The sequence below is a fragment of the Amblyraja radiata genome, chromosome 1 (genome assembly GCF_010909765.2).
Source record: "Amblyraja radiata isolate CabotCenter1 chromosome 1, sAmbRad1.1.pri, whole genome shotgun sequence".
In the NCBI taxonomy this organism is placed as follows: Eukaryota; Metazoa; Chordata; class Chondrichthyes; order Rajiformes; family Rajidae; genus Amblyraja; species Amblyraja radiata.
Genome location: NC_045956.1, coordinates 185049064 through 185069811, shown reverse-complemented (window position 1 = coordinate 185069811; position 20748 = coordinate 185049064). Strand labels below are relative to the sequence as shown.

The following is a 20748-nucleotide window of genomic DNA, read 5'->3' as shown; positions in this document are numbered from 1 at the left end:
CTGTAAATCGGTGCAAGCCAAGATCTGCACTGCCAGAAATAATACTGAACGATATAGAATGCAGTCAGCATGTTACTGAATGCAATAGGAATCAGGGGCAGTACTTACCCTGCAAGCTTTCGTCGGGTAAATGGCAAAATGACATGCTGTTATTTTTCCTTAATTGTATATTTATGTTGAAACCGAGCTTTCTCTTTAACGTGGAAGGGATAAATCAGAGAGGTGTCCAGTTTTTTGTGTGTTGCTTCTTTCAATCCCCCTCCCTGTCCCTCTCTCTCTCTCTCTCTCTGTGTCCACGGTCTGTCTGCCTGTCACTGTTCCATTCACAGCCACACACTCGCTGCTAAATGGGAACGTGCAGAGATACACGTCGAATGCTTCGCTGCCTGCCTCGGTTAGATCATGTGAGCCTTGTTTCATGTTTTCAACTTGTAAACAAAAGACTTAGGGACCGTCCTCCAAAAGCAAATTTTTTTTTTTTTTAATCCCCAGCGCCTCAAACCAACCTGCTCATGAAGAAGGTCTGAAGAAGGGTTTCGGCCCCGAAACGTTGCCTATTTCCTTCGCTCCATAGATGCTGCTGCACCCGCTGAGTTTCTCCAGCATTTTTGTGTACCTGCTCATGAATCTGTGTGTAGCCAGGAACTGCAGATGCTGGTTTACACCGAAGATAGACACAAAATGCTGGAGTAACTCAGTGGGACAGGCAGCATCTCTGGAGAGAAGGAATAGGTGACGTTTTGGGTCGAGAGGGATAGGGTCTCGACCTGAGAGATAACCCATTCTTTCTCTCCAGAGATGCTGCCTGTCCCGCTGAGTTACTCCAGCTATCTTGCTCATAATTTTTTTGTTTAGTTTAGAGATACAGCACGGAAACAGGCCCTTTGGAAACCGAGTCGGTGCGGACTTCGTTTCCAAAGGATGAGAGGGGATCTCATTGGAACATATAAGATTGTTAAGGGCTTGGACACGCTAGAGGCAGGAAGCATGTTCCCGATGTTGGGGGGAGTCCAGAACCAGGGGCCACAGTTTAAGAATAAGGGGTAAGCCATTTAGAACGGAGACAAGGAAACACTTTTTCTCACAGAGAGTGGTGAGTCTGTGGAGTTCTCTGCCTCAGTGGAGGCAGGTTCTCTGGATGCTTTCAAGAGAGAGCTAGATAGGGCTCTTAAAGATAGTGGAGTCAGGGGATATGGGGAGAAGGCAGGAACGGGGTACTGATTGGGGATGATGAGCCATGATCACATTGAATGGCGGTGCTGGCTCGAAGGGCCGAATGGCCTACTCCTGCACCTGTTGTCTATTGTCTATTGACCAGCAATCCCCACACATTAACGTTACCCTACACACACTAGGTCCAATTTAAACTTATACATAGTATACAAGTCCAAGCCAATTAACCAACAAACCTGTACGTCTTTGGAGTGTGGGAGGAAACTGAAGATCTCGGAGAAAACCCACGCAGGTCGCGGGGAGAACGTACAGACTCCGTACAGACAGCGCCCGTAGTGGGGATCGAACCCGGGTCTCTGACGCTGCATTCGCTGTAAGGCAGCAACTCTACCGCTGCGCCACCGTGACGCCCTATCTTCACTGTGCAGGTGACAATAACAAACCTAAACTATGCAGTCTCACAGCAAGAAGTGGAGCAGCCTCATAGCGCCAGAGGTTCGATCCAGACCCGGGTTCGATCCTGACCTTGGGTGCTGCCTGTGTGGAGCTTGTACGTTCCCCTTGTGACCGCGTGGGTTTTCTCCGGGTGCTCCGGTTTCCATCAACACTCCAAAGAGGTGCAGGTTTGTAGGTTAATTGGCTTCTGAAAATCGTCGCTAGCGTGTAGTAGGATAGTCCTAGTGTGCGGGGGAATCGCTGGTCGGTGCGGACGCAGTGGGACGAGGGGCCTGTTAATGTTTCCACACTGTACCTCTAATCATCATCGGCTCTGACCTTCCTTCTATCGAGGGGATTTATCGCAGTCGCTGCCTCAAAAAGGCTGGCAGTATCATCAAAGACCCACACCATCCTGGCCACACACTCATCTCCCTGCTACCTGCAGGTAGAAGGTACAGGAGCCTGAAGACTGCAACGTCCAGGTTCAGGAATAGCTACTTACCCACAGCCATCAGGCTATTAAACTTGGCTCGGACAAAACTCTGATTATTAATAACCACTTTCTGCTATTTGCATTTTACCAGTTTATTTATTCATGTGTGTATATATTTATATCATGGTATATGGACACATTTATCTGTTTTGTAGTAAATGCCTACTATTTTCTGTTGTGCTGAAGCAAAGCAAGAATTTCATTGTCCTATACAGGGACACATGACAATAAACTCACTTGAACTTGAACAAAGAAATATTAACCCCAGCCATTGGCAATTTAGTTAAATAAAAAGAGAGCAAAATATAGATACAAGGAACAGCAGATGCAGGTTTGCAGAAAATGTGTTGGATTTACTTAGCAAGTCAGGCAGCATCTCTGGAGAATATAAGTTCATGTGATGAGAGCAGAATTAGGCCATTTAGCCCATCGAGTCTACTCCGCCATTCAATCATGGCTGATCTATCTTTCCCCCTAACCCCATTCTCCTGCCTTCTCCCCATAACCCCCTGACACCCGTACTAATCAAGAATCTACAGGCAGGAACTGCAGATGCTGGTTTACACCGATGATGCTGGAGTAACTCAGTGGGACAGGCAGCTTCTCTGGGGAGAAGGAATGGGTGACGTTTTGGGTCGAGCCCTTCTTCAGGGAGGTTCTACTGCAGTTGTACAGGGTCTTGGTGAGACCACACCTGGAGTATTGCGTACAGTTTTGGTCTCCAAATCTGAGGAAAGACATTCTTGCCATAGAGGGAGTACAGAGAAGGTTCACCAGACTGATTCCTGGGATGTCAGGACTTTCATATGAAGAAAGACTGGATAGACTCGGCTTGTACTCGCTGGAATTTAGAAGATTGAGGGGGGATCTTATAGAAACCTACAAAATTCGTAAGGGGTTGGACAGGCTAGATGCAGGAAGATTGTTCCCGATGTTGGGGAAGTCCAGGACAAGGGGTCACAGTTTAAGGATAAAGGGGAAATCCTTTGGGACTGAGATGAGAAAAACATTTTTCACACAGAGAGTGGTGAATCTCTGGAATTCTCTTCCACAGAAGGTAGTTGAGGCCAGTTCATTGGCTATATTTAAGAGGGAGTTAGATGTGGCCCTTGTGGCTAAAGGGATCAGGGGGTATGGAGAGAAGGCAGGTACGGGATACTGAGTTGGATGATCAGCCATGATCATATTGAATGGCGGTGCAGGCTCGAAAGGCCGAATGGCCTACTCCTGCACCTATTTTCGATATTGTTTTGTTTCTATAAGAAGGAGGGGAGAGGGAGACATAGAGATATGGAAGGGTCAGGTGTGAAAACATTAGATCAAAGGGGACGATGGTCACGGAAAATGTGGAATAGATCATTGTTAGCTGAGGGGAAGTTGACAACGAGGCATATTTCAGTTTAGTTTAGAGATACAGCACGTAAACAGGTCCTTTGGCCCACCGAGTCTGCCCCGACCAGCGATCCCCGCACCTCAACACTATCCTACACACACTAGGGACAATATATATTTTAACCAAGCCAATTAACCTACAAACCTGAAGGTAGACACAAAATGCTGGAGAAACTCAGCGGGTGAGGCAGCATCTATGGAGAGAAGGGATTGGCAATGTTTCGATGCGAGGCCCCAAACGTTGTCTATCCCTTCGCTCCATAGATGCTGCCTCACCCGCTGAGTTTCTCCAGCATTTTGCGTCTACCTTAGATTTTAATAGCATCTGCAGTTCTTTCTTACACCTACGAACCTGCACGTCTTTGGAGAAAGCCCACACAGTCACGGGGAGAAGGTAGAAACGCCGTACAGAAGGATGGAACTAGCGCCTCTGGAGCTGACAAGCGCTGTAAGGCAGCAACTCTACCGCTACGCCACCGTGCCGCCCGAGATATTTAATCAGGACAGTAGATCAGAACAAGAGGAATCAAATATAGGAGCAAAGAGGTCCTTCTGCAGTTGTACAGAGCCCTAGTGAGACCACACCTGGAGTATTGTGTGCAGTTTTGGTCCCCTAATTTGAGGAAGGACATTCTTGCTATTGAGGGAGTGCAGCGTAGGTTTACAAGGTTAATTCCCGGGATGGCGGGACTGTCATATGCTGAGAGAATGGAGCAGCTGTATATTCTGGAGTTTAGAAGGATGAGAGGGTATCTCATTGAAACATACAAGGTTGTTAAGGGTTTGGACACGCTAGAGGCAGGAACCATGATCCCGATGTTGGGGGAGTCCAGAACCAGGGGCCGCAGTTTAAGAATAAGGAGTAAGCCATTTAGAACGGAGACGAGGAAACACTTTTTCTCACAAAGAGTGGTGAGTCTGTGGAATTCTCTGCCTCAGAGGGCGGTGGAGGCCGGTTCTCTGGATGCTTTCAAGAGGGAGCTAGATAGGGCTCTTAAAAATAGCGGAGTCAGGGGATATGGGGAGAAGGCAGGAACGGGGTACTGATTGGGGATGATCAGCCATGATCACATTGAATGGCGGTGCTGGCTCGAAGGGCCGAATGGCCTGCTCCTGCACCTATTGTCTATTGTCAGTGAAACTAGTCAAAGAACTACAGTAGGATGGGGGAGGGATGGAGAGAGAGAGGGAAAGCAAGGGTTACTTGAAGTTAGAGAAGTCAATATTCATACCACTGGATTGGAAGATCCCAGCGTCTGAAACCAAATACTGCCCATGGTGCTTTTGTCTGTAACCGTGACAATAACAAATGTAAACTATGCAGCCCCACATCAAGAAATATTGCCCCTGACAAATGGTGATTTAGTGAAACAGAACGAGAGCAAAAATATAGACACAAGGAACAGCGGATGCTGGTTAACAGAAAAAACCCAACAAAATGCTGGAGTAACTCAGCAGGTCATGCAGCATCTCTGGAGTAACAAGGAATTGTACCCACTTCCCTTTCCCAGCCTTTTACCCCCTGCTCCATTCAGTTGAAGGAGGGTGTAACAGGTTATGGGGAGAAGGCAGGAGAATGGGGTGGAGAGGGAGAGATAGATCAGCCGTGAATGAATGGCGGACTAGACTTGATGGGCCGAATGGCCGAATTCTGCTCCCTATCACTTGTGAACTTCTGACCCAAAATTGGGGTGGCACGGTGGCGCAGCGGTAGAGTTCCCGCCTTACAGCGTCAGACATCTGGGTTCGATCCTGACCTCGGGTGCTGCCTGAGTGGAGTTTGCACGTTCTCCCCATGACCTGTGTGGGTTTTCTCCAGGTGCTCCGGTTTCAATAGACAATAGACAATAGGTGCACGAGTAGGCCAATTGGCCCTTCAAGCCAGCACCGCCATTCAATGTGATCATGGCTGATCATCCCCAATCAGTACCCCGTTCCTGCCTTCTCCCCATATCCCCTGACTCCGCTATCTTTAAGAGCCCTATCTAGCTCTCTCTTGAAAGCATCCAGAGAGCCTGCCTCCACCGCCCTCTGAGGCAGAGAATTCCACAGACTCACCACTCTCTGTGAGAAAAAGTGTTTCCTGGTCTCCGTTCTAAATGGCTTACTCCTTATTCTTAAACTGTGGCCCCTGGTTCTGGACTCCCCCAACATCGGGAACATGTTTCCTGCCTCTAGCGTGTCCAAGCCCTTAACAATCTTGTATGTTTCAATGAGATACCCTCTCATCCTTCTAAACTCCAGAGTGTACAAGCCCAGCTGCTCCATTCTCTCAGCATATGACAGTCCCGCCATCCCGGGAATCAACATACGCTGCACTCCCTCAATAGCAAGAATGTCCTTCCTCAAATTAGGGGACCAAAACTGCCCACAATACTCCAGGTGTGGTCTCACTAGGGCCCTGTACAACTGCAGAACTCCAGTTTCCTCCCACATCCCGAAGACGTGCAGGTTTGTAGGTTAATTGGCTTCTGTGAATTGAGGCTAGTGTGTGGGATAGAACTAGGGAATGGGGTGATCGATGGTCAACGTGGACTGGATGGGCTGAAGGGCCTCTGTATCCATGTTGTATCTCTGAACAAAACTAAACTAAACTAAACTAAATATTAAACATCAGCCGATGGTGATTTGGTGAAATAGAACGAGAGCCAAATATAGATACAGGGAACAGCAGACGCAGGTGTCCAGAAAAAAAGAGACCATGTGCTGGAATTACTCAGTGGGTCAGGCAGCATCTCTGGAGAAACAGGGAACTGCAGATGCAGCTTGAATACCAAAGATGGGCACTGGGCCTGTACTCGCTGAGGTTTTGAAGGATGAGTGGGTACCTCATTGAAACCTATCAACTAGTGAAAGGCCTGGATAAAGTGGATGTGGAGAGGATGTTTCCACTAGTGGGAGAGTCGTGGACCAGAGGGCATTTGTGGAGAAGGCAGGATCGGAGTACTGATTGTGGATGATCAGTCATGATCACATTGAATGGCGGTGCTGGCTCGAAGGGCCAAACAGCCTACTCCTGCACCTATTGTCCAAAATCCCCTGACTCCGCTATTTTTAAGAGCCCTATCTAGCTCTCTCTTGAAAGCATCCAGAGAACCTGCCTCCACCACCCTCGGAGGCAGAGAATTCCACAGACTCACAATTCTCTGTGTGAAAAAGTGTTTCCACATATCCGTTCTAAATGGCTTACTCCTTATTCTTAAACTGTGGCCCCTGGTTCTGGTCTCCCCCAACATCGGGAACATGTTTCCTGCCTCAAGGCCTTGACACTCTTATATGTTGCAATGAGATATCCTCTCATCCTTCTAAACTCCAGAGTGTACAAGCCCAGCCGCTCCATTCTCTCAGCATATGACAGTCCCGCCATCCCGGGAAACCTACGCTGCACTCCCTCAACTGGGTTACACTTGTGGAGAATCATTTTATTCTGTAATCAAGACTTACTGTGTTACCTAATTAAGTCTTCCTGTCACCTGCATTCTGTAATTAAGACCTAGTTTTACTGTTCATCAACTTTCTGTGCAGTCTTGCCGGCTGAGAATGTAAAAGCCGTGCCAAAGTCACGCTCAGGAGATCAGCGTGGACTAGTCTCCTGGTGTGCGCCAATGTTAATAAATCGCCCGCTACTTAGAACACAGTGGCGCAGCGGTAGAGTTGCTGCCTTACAGTGAATGCAGCGCCGGAGACCCGGGTTCCATCCTGAGTATGGGTGCTGTCATAGAAACATCGAAACATAGAAAATAGGTGCAGGAGGAGGCCATTCGGCCCTTTGAGCCAGCACCACCATTCATTGTGATCATGGCTGATCGTCCCCAATCAGTACCCCGTTCCTGCCTTCTCCCCATATCCCCCTGACTCCACTAGCCCCTAGAGCTCTATCTAACTCTCTCTTAAATCCATCCAGTGACTTGGCCTCCACTGCCCTCTGTGGCAGGGAATTCCACAATTGCCTATTGTATATTCTCTATTCTATATTGTCTATTGTACATTAAAAAACAAATTCTCACCTCAGTCTTAAATGTCCTCCCCTTTATTCTAAGAAGAGTCTGTACGGAGTTTGCACCTTCTCCCCGTGACCTGCGTGGGTTTTCTCCGAGATCTTCAGTTTCCTCCCACACTCCAAAGACGTACAGGTTTGTAGGCTAATTGACTTGGTGTAAGTGTAATCCTCACTGTGGGTGCTCTCTGTTCCTTCTGTTCACGAGATTCATCTTGTAACATAATCACCTTGTCTTGAACTTCCTTCAATTTGCTCGAAATTCCTTTCATCGTTTCTTCCAAACCGCAGAATCTTGTGTTTGTTTCGCCGTTCATTTTCGATATTGCTTCTAAGGTACCAGGGTCAGAGGCTGCGCCTTCCCCACGCTCCTTCCTTGGAGAAGCTTTTTTTGCTCTTGTCTCCATCCTTTACACGATTGAAACGTATAAAAGTGTTATCAACACTCTAAAAAAAGGTTAGACCGTGTCTTGAAAACAAGTAATAACAAGTAACATTGAAAGAGTCAGGTAAGCAAGGAGTTCAAAGTCAAGGGAGCAAACGACGTTATAACCTTACAGCATGCTGCCACTAGGAGAGTCCTTTTCGCGGGTGCTGTCTGATCGGAGTTTGCACGTTACCCCCGTGATTGTCTTGGTATAAATGTAAATTGTCCCCAGTGTGTGCAGGATAGTGTTAGTGAGCGGGGATCGCTGGTCGGTGCAGACTCGGTGGGTCGAAGGGCCTGTTTCTGCGCTGTATCTCTAAACTAAACTAGATGTTTAATTGAGACCACGGCTTCACTATGTTAAATACATAGGCCCCGCGATCGGAGCATTTTTTCCCGGTAAGTTATCGCAGGCAGCTCCGAGGTTAGATGTTAAAGACTTATTACTCTACAACAGGCTGGCATTAGTGACAATGTTTAATTTACTTTGTTATAGATACACATAAATTAGGCCCTCGACTTCATGAATGAATGAATGAGTGAGTGAATGAGTGAATGAGTGAGTGAATGAATGAATGAATGAATGAATGAATGAATGAATGAATGAGTGAATGAGTGAGTGAATGAGTGAATGAGTGAATGAGTGAATGAATGAGTGAGTGAATGAGTGAATGAGTGAGTGAATGAGTGAGTGAATGAATGAATGAATGAATGAATGAGTGAGTGAATGAAAGAGTGAATGAGTGAGTGAATGAAAGAGTGAATGAGTGAGTGAATGAGTGAATGAGTGAGTGAATGAATGAATGAGTGAGTGAATGAATGAGTGAATGAATGAGTGAATGAATGAATGAATGAATGAGTGAGTGAATGAAAGAGTGAATGAGTGAGTGAATGAAAGAGTGAATGAGTGAGTGAATGAGTGAATGAGTGAGTGAATGAATGAATGAGTGAGTGAATGAATGAGTGAATGAATGAGTGAATGAATGAATGAATGAGTGAGTGAGTGAGTGAATGAAAGAGTGAATGAGTGAATGAGTGAGTGAATGAGTGAATGAGTGAATGAATGAGTGAATGAATGAGTGAATGAATGAATGAATGAGTGAGTGAATGAGAGAATGAGTGAATGAGTGAATGAATGAATGAGTGAGTGAATGAGTGAATGAGTGAATGAGTGAAAGAATGAATGAGTGAATGAGTGAATGAGTGAGTGAATGATTGAGTGAATGAGTGAAAGAATGAATGAGTGGATGAATGAGTGAATGAATGAATGAATGAGCGAGTGAGTGAGTGAATGAGTGAGTGAATGAGTGAGTGAATGAATGAATGAGTGAGTGAATGAGTGAGTGAATGAGTGAAAGAATGAATGAATGAGTGAATGAGTGAATGAGTGAATGAATGGGGGCAGGGTGGGGAGGGGGGGAGTGGGGGTGAGGGGGAAGGGTGGGTGGGGAGGGGGGGAGTGGGGGTGCAGGGTGGCAGGGTGGGGAGGGGGGGTGGGTGAGGGGTGGCAGGGTGGGAGGGGGCAGTGGGGGTGAGGGGGCAGGGTGGGGAGGGCGTGAGTGTGGGTGAGGGGGCAGGGTGGGGAGGGGGCAGTGGGGGTGAGGGGGCAGGGTGGGGAGGGGGGGTGGGGTGAGGGGGCAGGGTGGGGAGGGGGCAGTGGGGGTGAGGGGGTGGGGAGGAGGGTAGTGGGGGGCAGGCTGGGGGAAGGATGGTGTTGGGGGAGGGAAGGAATGCTGGACGCACTCATCCGCTGCAGTGCTGATGCAGGCTGAATGATTTGTGTACATGGCAGACTGCACGGCAACACACTGTTTGCTGGGCACTGTGACCTCATTCCCAATGATGCCGTGCTCAGTGACCCACTTATAGACTGGATTACACTGTGTGTGTGAGGGAGGGAGGGAGGGAGGGAGGGAGGGAGGGAGGGAGGGAGGGAGGGAGGGAGAGAAGGGGAGAGGAGGAGGGATGGATAGGGAGAGATAAGGAGAGAGGGAGGAAGGGAGAGTGGGGGGAGGGACAGAGAATGAGAGAGAGGGAAAGAGAGAGAGGAGGAGAGGAGGAGGGTGAGAGGGGCAGGAGGAGGGTGAGAGGGGGGGGAGAGAGAGGGAGAAAATATGAAAGATCGACTGTAACCCAGTGTCCACGTTTACATCTGAATTTACAATTTCAGTTAATTGCCCCAATTTATCTGGATTAGAGTGGGGAAATAACTTTAATAGGTGACTTTCTTTGAACTTGTATGAATAGTGTTATGCAAGCAGCATCATCAAGGGCCAGTCGCACCCCGGCCACTCCCTCTTCTCCCCTCTCCCATCAGGCAAAAGGTACAGAAGTGTGAAAACGCACACCTCCAGATTCAGAAGGTAGAGTCAAATGCTGGAGAAACTCAGCGGGTGAGGCAACATCCATGGAGCAAAGGAATAGGTGACGTTTCGGGTCGAGACCCTTCTTCAGACTGAGGGAGGGAGTGGGGGTGAGGGGACAGGGTGGGGCAGGATAGAAAGTGGTGGTTTGAGGGACAGTTTCAGATTCCGGGACAGTTTCTTCCCAGCTGTTACCAGGCAAATGAACCATCCTCTCACCAACTAGAGAGCGGTCCTAACATAGAAACATAGAAACATAGAAACATAGAAAATAGTTGCAGGAGGAGGCCATTCGGCCCTTCGAGGCAGCACCGCCATTCATTGTGATCATGGCTGATCATCCCCTATCAATAACCCGTGCCTGCCTTCTCCCCATATCCCTTGACTCCACTAGCCCCTAGAGCTCTATCTAACTCTCTCTTAAATCCATCCAGTGACTTGGTCTCCACTGCCCTCTGTGGCAGGGAATTCCACAAATTCACAACTCTCTGGGTGAAAAAGTTTTTTCTCACCTCAGTCTTAAATGGCCTCCCCTTTATTCTCAGACTGTGGCCCCTGGTTCTGGACTCGCCCAACATTGGGAACATTTTTCCTGCATCTAGCTTGACCAGTCCTTTTATAATTTTACTTCAGAGTCACATGAGTGACTACGTGAAGAACCCGCTCAGTGCGCAGGCGTGGCATTACGCCAGCAGTGCAACAGCGGCTGCAACGGGAGTTAGGCGCTCCCGCTACAGAATGAACCGGACCGTCAGGTGAGTACCCTGAGGTCGGGTTTCTTTTACAGGTGAGCCTTTTTCTGCTTGTGTTTTTTACAGGCAGAGAAAAAGGCTCTGGAACAAAACTGCCCCCCGTTCAAGGAGAAACGTTTTCCCGTCGGGGAGGGGGGCAGCAACAGGCGGTAGGAGCGTTACCCGGTGTTCCTCTATTCCCCGACACCGTGCCGAGGCCAGCCCGCTAGTACCTGCGAAGCGGGCTGGATACATAGCCACCCGAAGAGGCATCCGGCAGGTTCCCGATTACGGACGGGACGTCTCTCCACCCGCACGAGGCGAGAGAGAGCCGCCTGAGCCGCTGGAGCGGTTCACGGAGCAAAATGGAAGAGAGGGGCAAGCGAGGGGCGCTCTCGCATCTACAAGGCACAAAAGCTCCAGAAGAAGGCGGTAGGAACAATTACCGGTCGCGCCGCTATCCCCATCACCGCGCCGAGCCCAGTCCCGCTAGTGCCTGAACTACGGGCTGGATGTCTAGCCATCCGAAGAGGCATCCGGCCGGTGGCGTCCGATTTGTCAGACGGGGACATGTCTCCACCTAAATGGAGGAGAGACAGCCGCCTGAGCTGCATCCAACAGCTATTGGAGCAGCTCCAGCGAGATGCGCAGAAAGAGCGCTCTCGCGGAGGGAGGTCAGGCACCCCCTCCACAGTGTTTCATGCACTGCCCTCTGCTCCCTCATTACTGGAGGCTAGCATTGGTGACCAGGGCTGGGCTGGTCTGGAACAGGGGCAGGCGGACGAATTCGGGAGTATGCCAGGGGTGCAGGAACAGGAAGAGCTGTTGGGTGTGATGGACCGCTTTGTAGCAACCCCACGGGCTGGAGCACCGCTGGAACCAAGAATGGCGGCCAGCATCAACCATCTATCCAATAAACCATTACTGGAAAAGGTGCTCGCTGAGGTGCTGAAACAACACAGCACCAGAAAACTATGAGGCCCTCAAAGTAAAAAATGTCAACAGCCAAATCTGGGGGGAATGTGGGGTCACACATCCGGACCCAAGAACTCAAGCTACAGCGGATCCTAAGGCTCCTGACGTCGGCCATCACAGCCTTTGCTCGTTCCGTGGAGACCACGGAGATGGATACCTGCCAGCAGGATGTGCTGGCATTAATGTGTACCACACAATTTGAGATCAACAATCTCCGGAGGGAAATCATAAAACCTGCCCTCAATCCCAAATTTACTGGCTTGTGTAAAGCCCCAGCTGCGGAGACGGACGCGCTGCTATTTGGGAAAGATCTCAATAAAAAACTGAAGGAGATGGAGGAAGCATCAAAAACCTTCGGCCTAATGAGGGCAGGCCCCGGGACGAGCAAACCAAGACCTCCGATACCCAAGCGGCAGCACCCCACGGCATCCACCAGTTGACGTCCGCAATATGGGACTGGTGAACGCTTGGGGTCCGCACATTATCCCCAAAGATCTTTTTAGATCAGGGCCCGCAGCGGACCCTCTGGAAAATGCGCCTCCCCCCAACATCACCAGCACGTCAGAACAGAACCTTCAGGAAAATGAAGAAACAGAATCGCCACTAACCATGGAAGTAGGTGGGTCTGGTTCCTACCAGCATATAGAGAATAAGGGTGCTTTATTAACAGGGGGGAGATTACACTTGTTTAAAGAAGCATGGGGTATGGTCACGAGTGACAAGTATAGACTCAACAGCATTAGTGGATATAAAATACAATTAATGTCAGAAAAAACGCCGCCAGTTCAACATTGGCCCCAAAGGGTATTTCTCCCTCCGTCAAAGAGACGTGAGGGACAAGCTGAACTGGTGAGACTAATCACAAAGGGGGTCATCGAAAAGACCAAACATGAACCTTTGGAATTTGTATCGAATATATTTACTAAAACCAAAAAAGATGGTGGCTGTCGCATCATCATTGACTTAACATCACTAAACAAATTTGTTAAGTATATACATTTCAAAATGGAGACATATGTTACTGCCAAACAACTGAATTCCAAAGGACACTTCATGGCAAGCATTGATCTTAAAGATGCTTACTATCTAGTACCCATATACAAGGATCATCGCAGATACCTAAAATTTATCTGGATGGTACAAAGCATTGCCCTATGGGCGAACTTCAGCCCCAAGATTTTTCACCAAAATATTGAACCCAGCCATGGCAATACTAAGAAAACAAAAACATATTGTCATGGCATATCTGGATGATATTCTGATACTGTAGTAGGGAAAACAATGGAATTGGCTGTGGCAGCAGTATCAGCTACAAAACAGCTCCTCGAAACTCTGGGGTTCGTCCTACATCCAGATAAATCTAAGTTGAAGCCATCCACTATCATGGACTACCTGGGCTTCACAATTAACTCAGTCCATATGACTGGTACCTTGCCAAAGGCAAAAATGGTTGAATTAGCACAATCATGCAACAATTTAATGGTCAATGAGCGACCAACTATTCGACAAGTAGCAAGAGTAATTGGGGAAATGGTAGCAGCATTTCCGGCTACACAATTCGGACCTTTGCACTATCAAAAATTTACAAAGAGCAAAGGTACAGGCAATAAAACGACATACAGGTCACTATGATCGTGTCATGAAATTACCCACTGAAGCAATATCAGAGCTACAGTGGTGGGCAGAAAACGTTTGGCATAGTTTCAGCCCTATTGTTATCACTAACCCTACTTTAGTTATTCAAACAGATGCCAGTGCTCAAGGCTGGGGAGCGACTAACTCCATATCCAGCACAGGTGGTAGATGGACTAACCTAGAGTCATCATTACTACTTACACTGGGAATTAACTATCTAGAGATGTTGGGCGCCTTTTATGGTTTAAAAGCATATGTATCTAATATGCAGCACTTGCATGTTCGGTTACAAATTGATAAATACTACGGTGATGGCTTATATTAACCATGTGGGTGGCATAAAATCATTATCATGCGACAAATTGGTCAACATGATTTGGCAATGGTATGTCGAAAGACATATTTGGCTATCAGCTACTTACCTACCAGGTAAGCTAAACACCCATGCCATGAGAAAATTAAACGCCTGGGTTGCAAGTTTGAATAGACCTTACCTGGAACTGGGATTGTCCAAACAAACCATCACCACCATGTCGGCATCCCTTCGAACATCCACCAAGAGGCAGTACTTAACCAGCATCAAAAAAGGGAGAAGTACTGCCAGGAAACATGGACAACATACGCAACAGCTACAGCCACCAACATACTGGAGTTCCTGGCCTATCTACACCACGATGTAGGGATCAGTTACAGTGCCATCAACACAGCGCAGAGTGCTCTTTCTGCTTATCTCAAACCAGCGGCAGGACAACAGGCGATGGGATCCCATCCACTGGTTTTAAAACTGCTGAAGGGCATTTACAATATCAAGCCCTAAGCCCAGGTATACCCATATTTGGGATATCAGTGTGGTCCTGACATATCTCAGGGAATGGCCACCAGCCAAATCCCTCGGCCTCGAGCAAGCTACACTAAAGACGCTCATGTTGATGGCACTTGTATCCGCTCAGAGGGTCCAGTCACTACACCTATTGCGACTGGACAACATGATCACAGCTCCAGACCAGATCTGTCGTTATCCAGCGACTGGTCAAACAGAGCAGACCAGGAACACCTAATCCAGTCGTGGCTTACCCACCAGAACCACGGTTATGTGCCATGACCCACCTACTATCCTACATAGACACAACCAAAATATTCGAGGGAGATGAAAAGCCTTGTGGGTCAGTCACAAAAACCTTATGGTCGGGTGACGAGCCAAACCATTGCGAGATGGCTCAAGCAGGTGCTAGAAACTGCTGGGATAAACACTAACATGTACAAATTTTATTCCACCAGGGCAGCATCCATGTCGACGGCGAAAGAATGGACATGCCTATAGACCACATCCTGGCTACAGCAGGATGGTGGGAAGGGAAAAGACCGTTCAGAAATGTTATAATAAGCCGTTGGCAAAACCTGGTTTATTTGCAGTAAAGATTTACGAACTGCAAATATTTAATTTAAGCCCAGGGGAGCAACTTAATTCTTTGTTGTTATTGTTTAAAAAATACCATTGTGTTTTTCTACAAATAGACTCATTGGTTCATTACGATAACACTTCCTCCCTCAAGAACTTCGGCAGTGAGTGAAATGAAACTGTTACACGGTTTGAAATCACGGAGCTTTGAAATCTTCACGTAGTCACTCACGTGACTCCGAAGTAAAATAGTAAGATTAAACGAGAATTTACCAGTTTGAAGTTTGATCTGTATTTTATGAGGAGTTACGATGAGGGATTACGTGCCCTCCGCTCCCACCCTCATTATATGGATCAAACTAATAAATTGATGTCTCCTTATCTTTACTATGTTTACTTCAAATAACTGTGTCTATCTGTGATTCCACACCGCTGCTTGGAAGTATGCCGCGCCTGCGCACTGAGCGGGTTCTTCACATAATCCCTCATCGTAACTCCTCATAAAATACAGATCAAACTTCAAACTGGTAAGTTCTCGTTTAATCTTACTATTTTATATGTTTCTATAAGATTCCTCCTCATCCTTCTAAACTCCAGTGAATACAAGCCTAGTCTTTTCAATCTTTCCTCATATGACAGTCCCGCCATCCCAGGGATCAATCTCGTGAACCTACGCTGCACTGTCTCAATCACAAGGATGTCCTTCCTCAAATTAGGAGACCAAAACTGTACACAATACTCCAGATGTGGTTTCACCAGAGCCCTATACAACTGCAGAAGTCCCATCAACTTCATTGGAGACCCTCGGAATATCTGTAATCAGAGTTTACTGGACTTTATCTTGCACTAAACAATATTCCCTTTGTCCTGCATCTGTACACTGTGGACGGCTGTAATCATGTATAGTCATTCAGCTGACTGGACAGCACGCAACAAAAAGCTTCTCACTGTACCTCAGAATGCGCAACAATAATCAAATATAATTTAAGACTGAGATTGACAGATTATTGATTAGTACGGGTGTCAGTGTTGTGGGGAGAAAGCAGGGGAATGGGGTTGAGAGGGAGAGATAGATCAGTCATGATTGAATGGCGGAGCAGGCAATAAAATGGGCCAAATGGCCCAAATCTACTCCGATAACTCATGAACTAAACTAACTAACAGCCTGAAGAAGGGACACAACATGAAACATCACCGATTCCTTTTCTCCAGAGATGCTGCCTGACTCGCTGAGTTACTCCAGCACTTTGTGTCGATCTTTTCTATAACAGTGATGGATGGGGACAAGGAAATAGTGTTCACGTCAATAGACAATAGACAATAGGTGCAGGAGTAGGCCATTCGGCCCTTCCAGCCAGCACCGCCATTCAATGTGATCATGGCTGATCATCCAACTCAGTACCCTGTTCCTGCCTTCTCCCCATATCCCCTGACTCCGCTATTTTTAAGAGCCCTATCTAACTCTCTCCTGAAAGCATCCAGAGAACCTGCCTCCACCGCCCTCAGAGGCAGAGAATTCCACAGACTCACAACTCTCTGTGAGAAAAAGTGTTTCCTCGTCTCCGTTCTAAATGGCTTACCGATTATTCTTAAACTGTGTGGCCCCTGTTTCCACCGATCTTTACACCAGCACGCACAAGATGCACAAGAAGCGACAAGACAGATACCATTGTGTGCAGATGCTGAGAAATGTGTTCAGCTCTGGCAGAACAACATCTAATCTTGGGTACACAAAAAAATGCTGGAGAAACTCAGCGGGTGCAGCAGCATCTATGGAGCGAAGGAAATAGGCCGAAACCCTTCTTCAGACCGAACCGTTGCCTATTTCCTTTGCTCCATACATAGATACATAGATACATAGAAAATAGGTGCAGGAGTAGGCCATTCGGCCCTTCGAGCCTGCACCGCCATTCAATGTGATCATGGCTGATCATCCAACTCAGTATCCTGTACCTGCCTTCTCTCCATACCCCCTGATCCCTTTAGCCACAAGGGCCACATCTAACTCCCTCTTAAATATAGCCAATGAACTGGCCTCAACTACCTTCTGTGGCAGAGAATTCCACAGATTCACCACTCTCTGTGTGAAATTTTTTTTTCTCATCTCGGTCCTAAAAGATTTCCCCCTTATCCTTAAACTGTGACTCCTTGTTCTGGACTTCCCCAACATCGGGAACAATCTTCCTGCATCTAGCCTGTCCAACCCCATAAGAATTTTGTACGTTTCTATAAGATCCCCGCTCCATAGATGCTGCTGCACCCGCTGAGTTTCTCCAGCATTTTTCTTTTGTCTACCTTCGATTTTCCAGCATCTGCAGTTCCTTCTTAAAAAGTTCTAATCTTGTGTGTGGGCTCAACAAGAAGATAACAGTGACCCTGCCTGCAGATCCCTCACATACCTGCAGATGGCAGTGGTTGGCAGGCTGCCTCACTACTGCCACCTGTGGGTCCCAGGTGATGCAGCAGAATTCCTCATTACCCTGTTTCTCTAGTTTAGTTCAGAGTTACAGCATGGAGACAGGCCCTTCGGTCCACCGAGTCCGCATCACCCGTACACTTGTTCTATTATAGGCACTTGACCCAATTTACACAAGCTAATTAACCCATAAACCCACACGCCTTTGGAGTGTGGGAGGAAACCGGAGTCAAGTCAAGTTACATTTATTTATTTAGCACATTTAAAAAACAACTCTCGTTGGCCAAAGTGGTTTACATTTGTTATAAGAATAGTGTAAACAAACAAACTACATACATATATACATATAGCCCTCGCTCAGTGGACGTCAGGAAAGGTTTGGGAGTATAGATACGTTTTTAGTCTTGACTTAAAGGTGTCGATGGAGGGGGCAGTTCTGATGGGAAGAGGGATGCTGTTCCACAGTCTAGGAGCTGCAACCGCAAAGGCACGGTCGCCCCTAAGCTTATGCCTAAACCGCGGGATGTTCAGCAACCCCAAGTCGGCCGATCTGAGGGACCTGGAGGTGGAGTGGTGGGTGAGCAGACTTTTAATGTAGGAGGGGGCAAGCCCGTTAAGGGCTTTGTAAACATAGAGGAGGATCTTGAAGTTTATATGGAACTGCACAAGGAGCCAGTGGAGAGAGGCCAGGATCGGGGTGATGTGGTCCCTTTTTCGGGTGCCCGTCAGGAGTCTCGCTGCGGCGTTTTGGACCAGTTGCAGGCGGGACAGGGAAGATTGGCTGATGCCAGTGTAAAGGGAGTTGCAGTAATCTAGCACCCGGAGAAAGCTCACGCAGGTCCACGGGGAGAACGTGCAAACTCCGCGCAGACAGCACCAGTAGTCAGGATCGAACCTGGGCCTCTGTAGCAGTGAGGCAGCAGGTCTACTGCCCTTACATCTCACACTTATTCGAATTCAGTTCCATCTGCAGAGAACCAGAGGACATACTGTTGGTTTAAGGTGAGGAGGGAAAGATTTGATAGGAATCTGAGGGGCAAATCTTCACACAGAGCATGGTGGGTGCATGGAACAAGCTACTGGAGGAGGTAGTCGGGTCAGGTGGCAGAGGTATGCGTTGGGGAACAGTTCGGGACCAGTGATCACAATACCATTAGTTTCAATATAATTATGGAGAGGGTCAGAACCGGACCTAGGGTTGAGATTTTTGATTGGAGAAAGGTTAACTTTGAGGAGATGCGAAAGGATTTAAAAGGAGTAAATTGGGACATTTTGTTTTATGGGAAGGATGTGGAAGAGAAATGGAGGACATTTAAAGGTGAAATTTTAAGAGTACAGAATCTTTATGTCGCTGTTCGGTTGAAAGGAAATAGTAAAAATCGGAAAGAGCCCTGGTTTTCAAGGGAAATTGGACACTTGGTTCGGAAAAAGAGGGAGATCTACAATAATTATAGGCAGCATGGAGTAAATGAGGTGCTTGAGGAGTATAAAGAATGTAAAAAGAATCTTAAGAAAGAAATTAGAAAAGCTAAAAGAAGATATGAGGTTGCTTTGGCAAGTAAGGTGAAAGTAAACCCAAAGGGTTTCTACAGCTATATTAATAGCAAAAGGATAACGAGGGATAAAATTGGTCCATTAGAGAGTCAGAGTGGACAGCTATCTGCAGAGCCAAAAGAGATGGGGAGATATTGAACAATTTCTTTTCTTCGGTATTCACCAAGGAGAAGGATATTGAATTATGTGAGGTAAGGGAAACAAGTAGAGTAGCCATGGAAACTATGAGATTCAAAGAAGAGGAAGTACTGACACTTTTGAGAAATATAAAAGTGGATAAGTCTCCAGGTCCGGACAGGATATTCCCTAGGACATTGAGGGAAGTTAGTGTAGAAATAGCAGGGGCTATGACAGAAATATTTCAAATGTCATTAGAAACGGGAATAGTACCGGAGGATTGGCGTACTGCGCATGTTGTTCCATTGTTTAAAAAGGGTTCTAAGAGTAAACCTAGCAATTATAGACCTGTTAGTTTGACGTCAGTGGTGGGCAAATTAATGGAAAGGATACTTAGAGATAATATATATAAGCATCTGGATAAACAGGGTCTGATTAGGAACAGTCAACATGGATTTGTGCCTGGAAGGTCATGTTTGACTAATCTTCTTGAATTTTTTGAAGAGGTTACTCGGGAAATTGATGAGGGTAAAGCAGTGGATGTTGTATATATGGACTTCAGTAAGGCCTTTGACAAGGTTCCTCATGGAAGGTTGGTTAAGAAGGTTCAATGGTTGGGTATTAATGGTGGAGTAGCAAGATGGATTCAACAGTGGCTGAATGGGAGATGCCAGAGAGTAATGGTGGATGGCTGTTTGTCAGGTTGGAGGCCAGTGACGAGTGGGGTGCCACAGGGATCTGTGTTGGGTCCACTGTTGTTTGTCATGTACATCAATGATCTGGATGATGGTGTGGTAAATTGGATTAGTAAGTATGCAGATGATACTAAGATAGGTGGGGTTGTGGATAATGAAGTAGATTTTCAAAGTCTACAGAGAGGTTTATGCCAGTTGGAAGAGTGGACTGAAAGATGGCAGATGGAGTTTAATGCTGATAAGTGTGAGGTGCTACATCTTGGCAGGACAAATCAAAATAGGACGTACATGGTAAATGGTAGGGAATTGAAGAATGCAGGTGAACAGAGGGATCTGGGAATAACTGTGCACAGTTCCCTGAAAGTGGAATCTCATGTAGATAGGGTGGTAAAGAAAGCTTTTGGTGTGCTGGCCTTTATAAATCAGAGCATTGAGTATAGAAGTTGGGATGTAATGTTAAAATTGTACAAGGCATTGGTGAGGCCAATTCTGGAGTATGGGGTACAATTTTGGTCGCCAAATTATAGGAAGGATGTCAACAAAACAGAGAGAGTACAGAGGAGAGTTACTAGAATGTTGCCTGGGTTTCAGCAACTAAGTTACAGAGAAAGGTTGAACAAGTTAGGGCTTTATTCTTTGGAGCGCAGAAGGTTAAGGGGGGACTTGATAGAGGTCTTTAAAATGATGAGAGGGATAGACAGAGTTGACGTGGATAAGCTTTTCCCACTGAGAGTAGGGAAGATTCAAACAAAGGGACATGACTTGAGAATTAAGGGACAGAAGTTTAGGGGTAACATGAGGGGGAACTTCTTTACTCAGAGAGTGGTGGCTGTGTGGAATGAGCTTTCAGTGAAGGTCGTGGAGCCAGGTTCGTTTTTATCATTTAAAAATAAATTGGATAGTTATATGGACGGGAAAGGAATGGAGGGTTATGGTCTGAGCG

General features: G+C 47.0%; 1 protein-coding gene across 1 annotated transcript in view; it reads right to left on the bottom strand.

Moving 5' to 3' along the window:
• Positions 1-364, bottom strand: part of LOC116982644 (BCL2/adenovirus E1B 19 kDa protein-interacting protein 3-like) — a 59702-nt gene extending 59338 nt beyond the window's left edge. The window contains exon 1 of the mRNA XM_033035959.1: positions 109-364. Within this exon, the coding sequence (XP_032891850.1) occupies positions 109-145 (37 nt within the window). The 5' untranslated portion in view covers positions 146-364. The remainder of the gene's footprint in view (positions 1-108) is intronic.
• Positions 365-20748: the final 20384 nt, after the last annotated feature.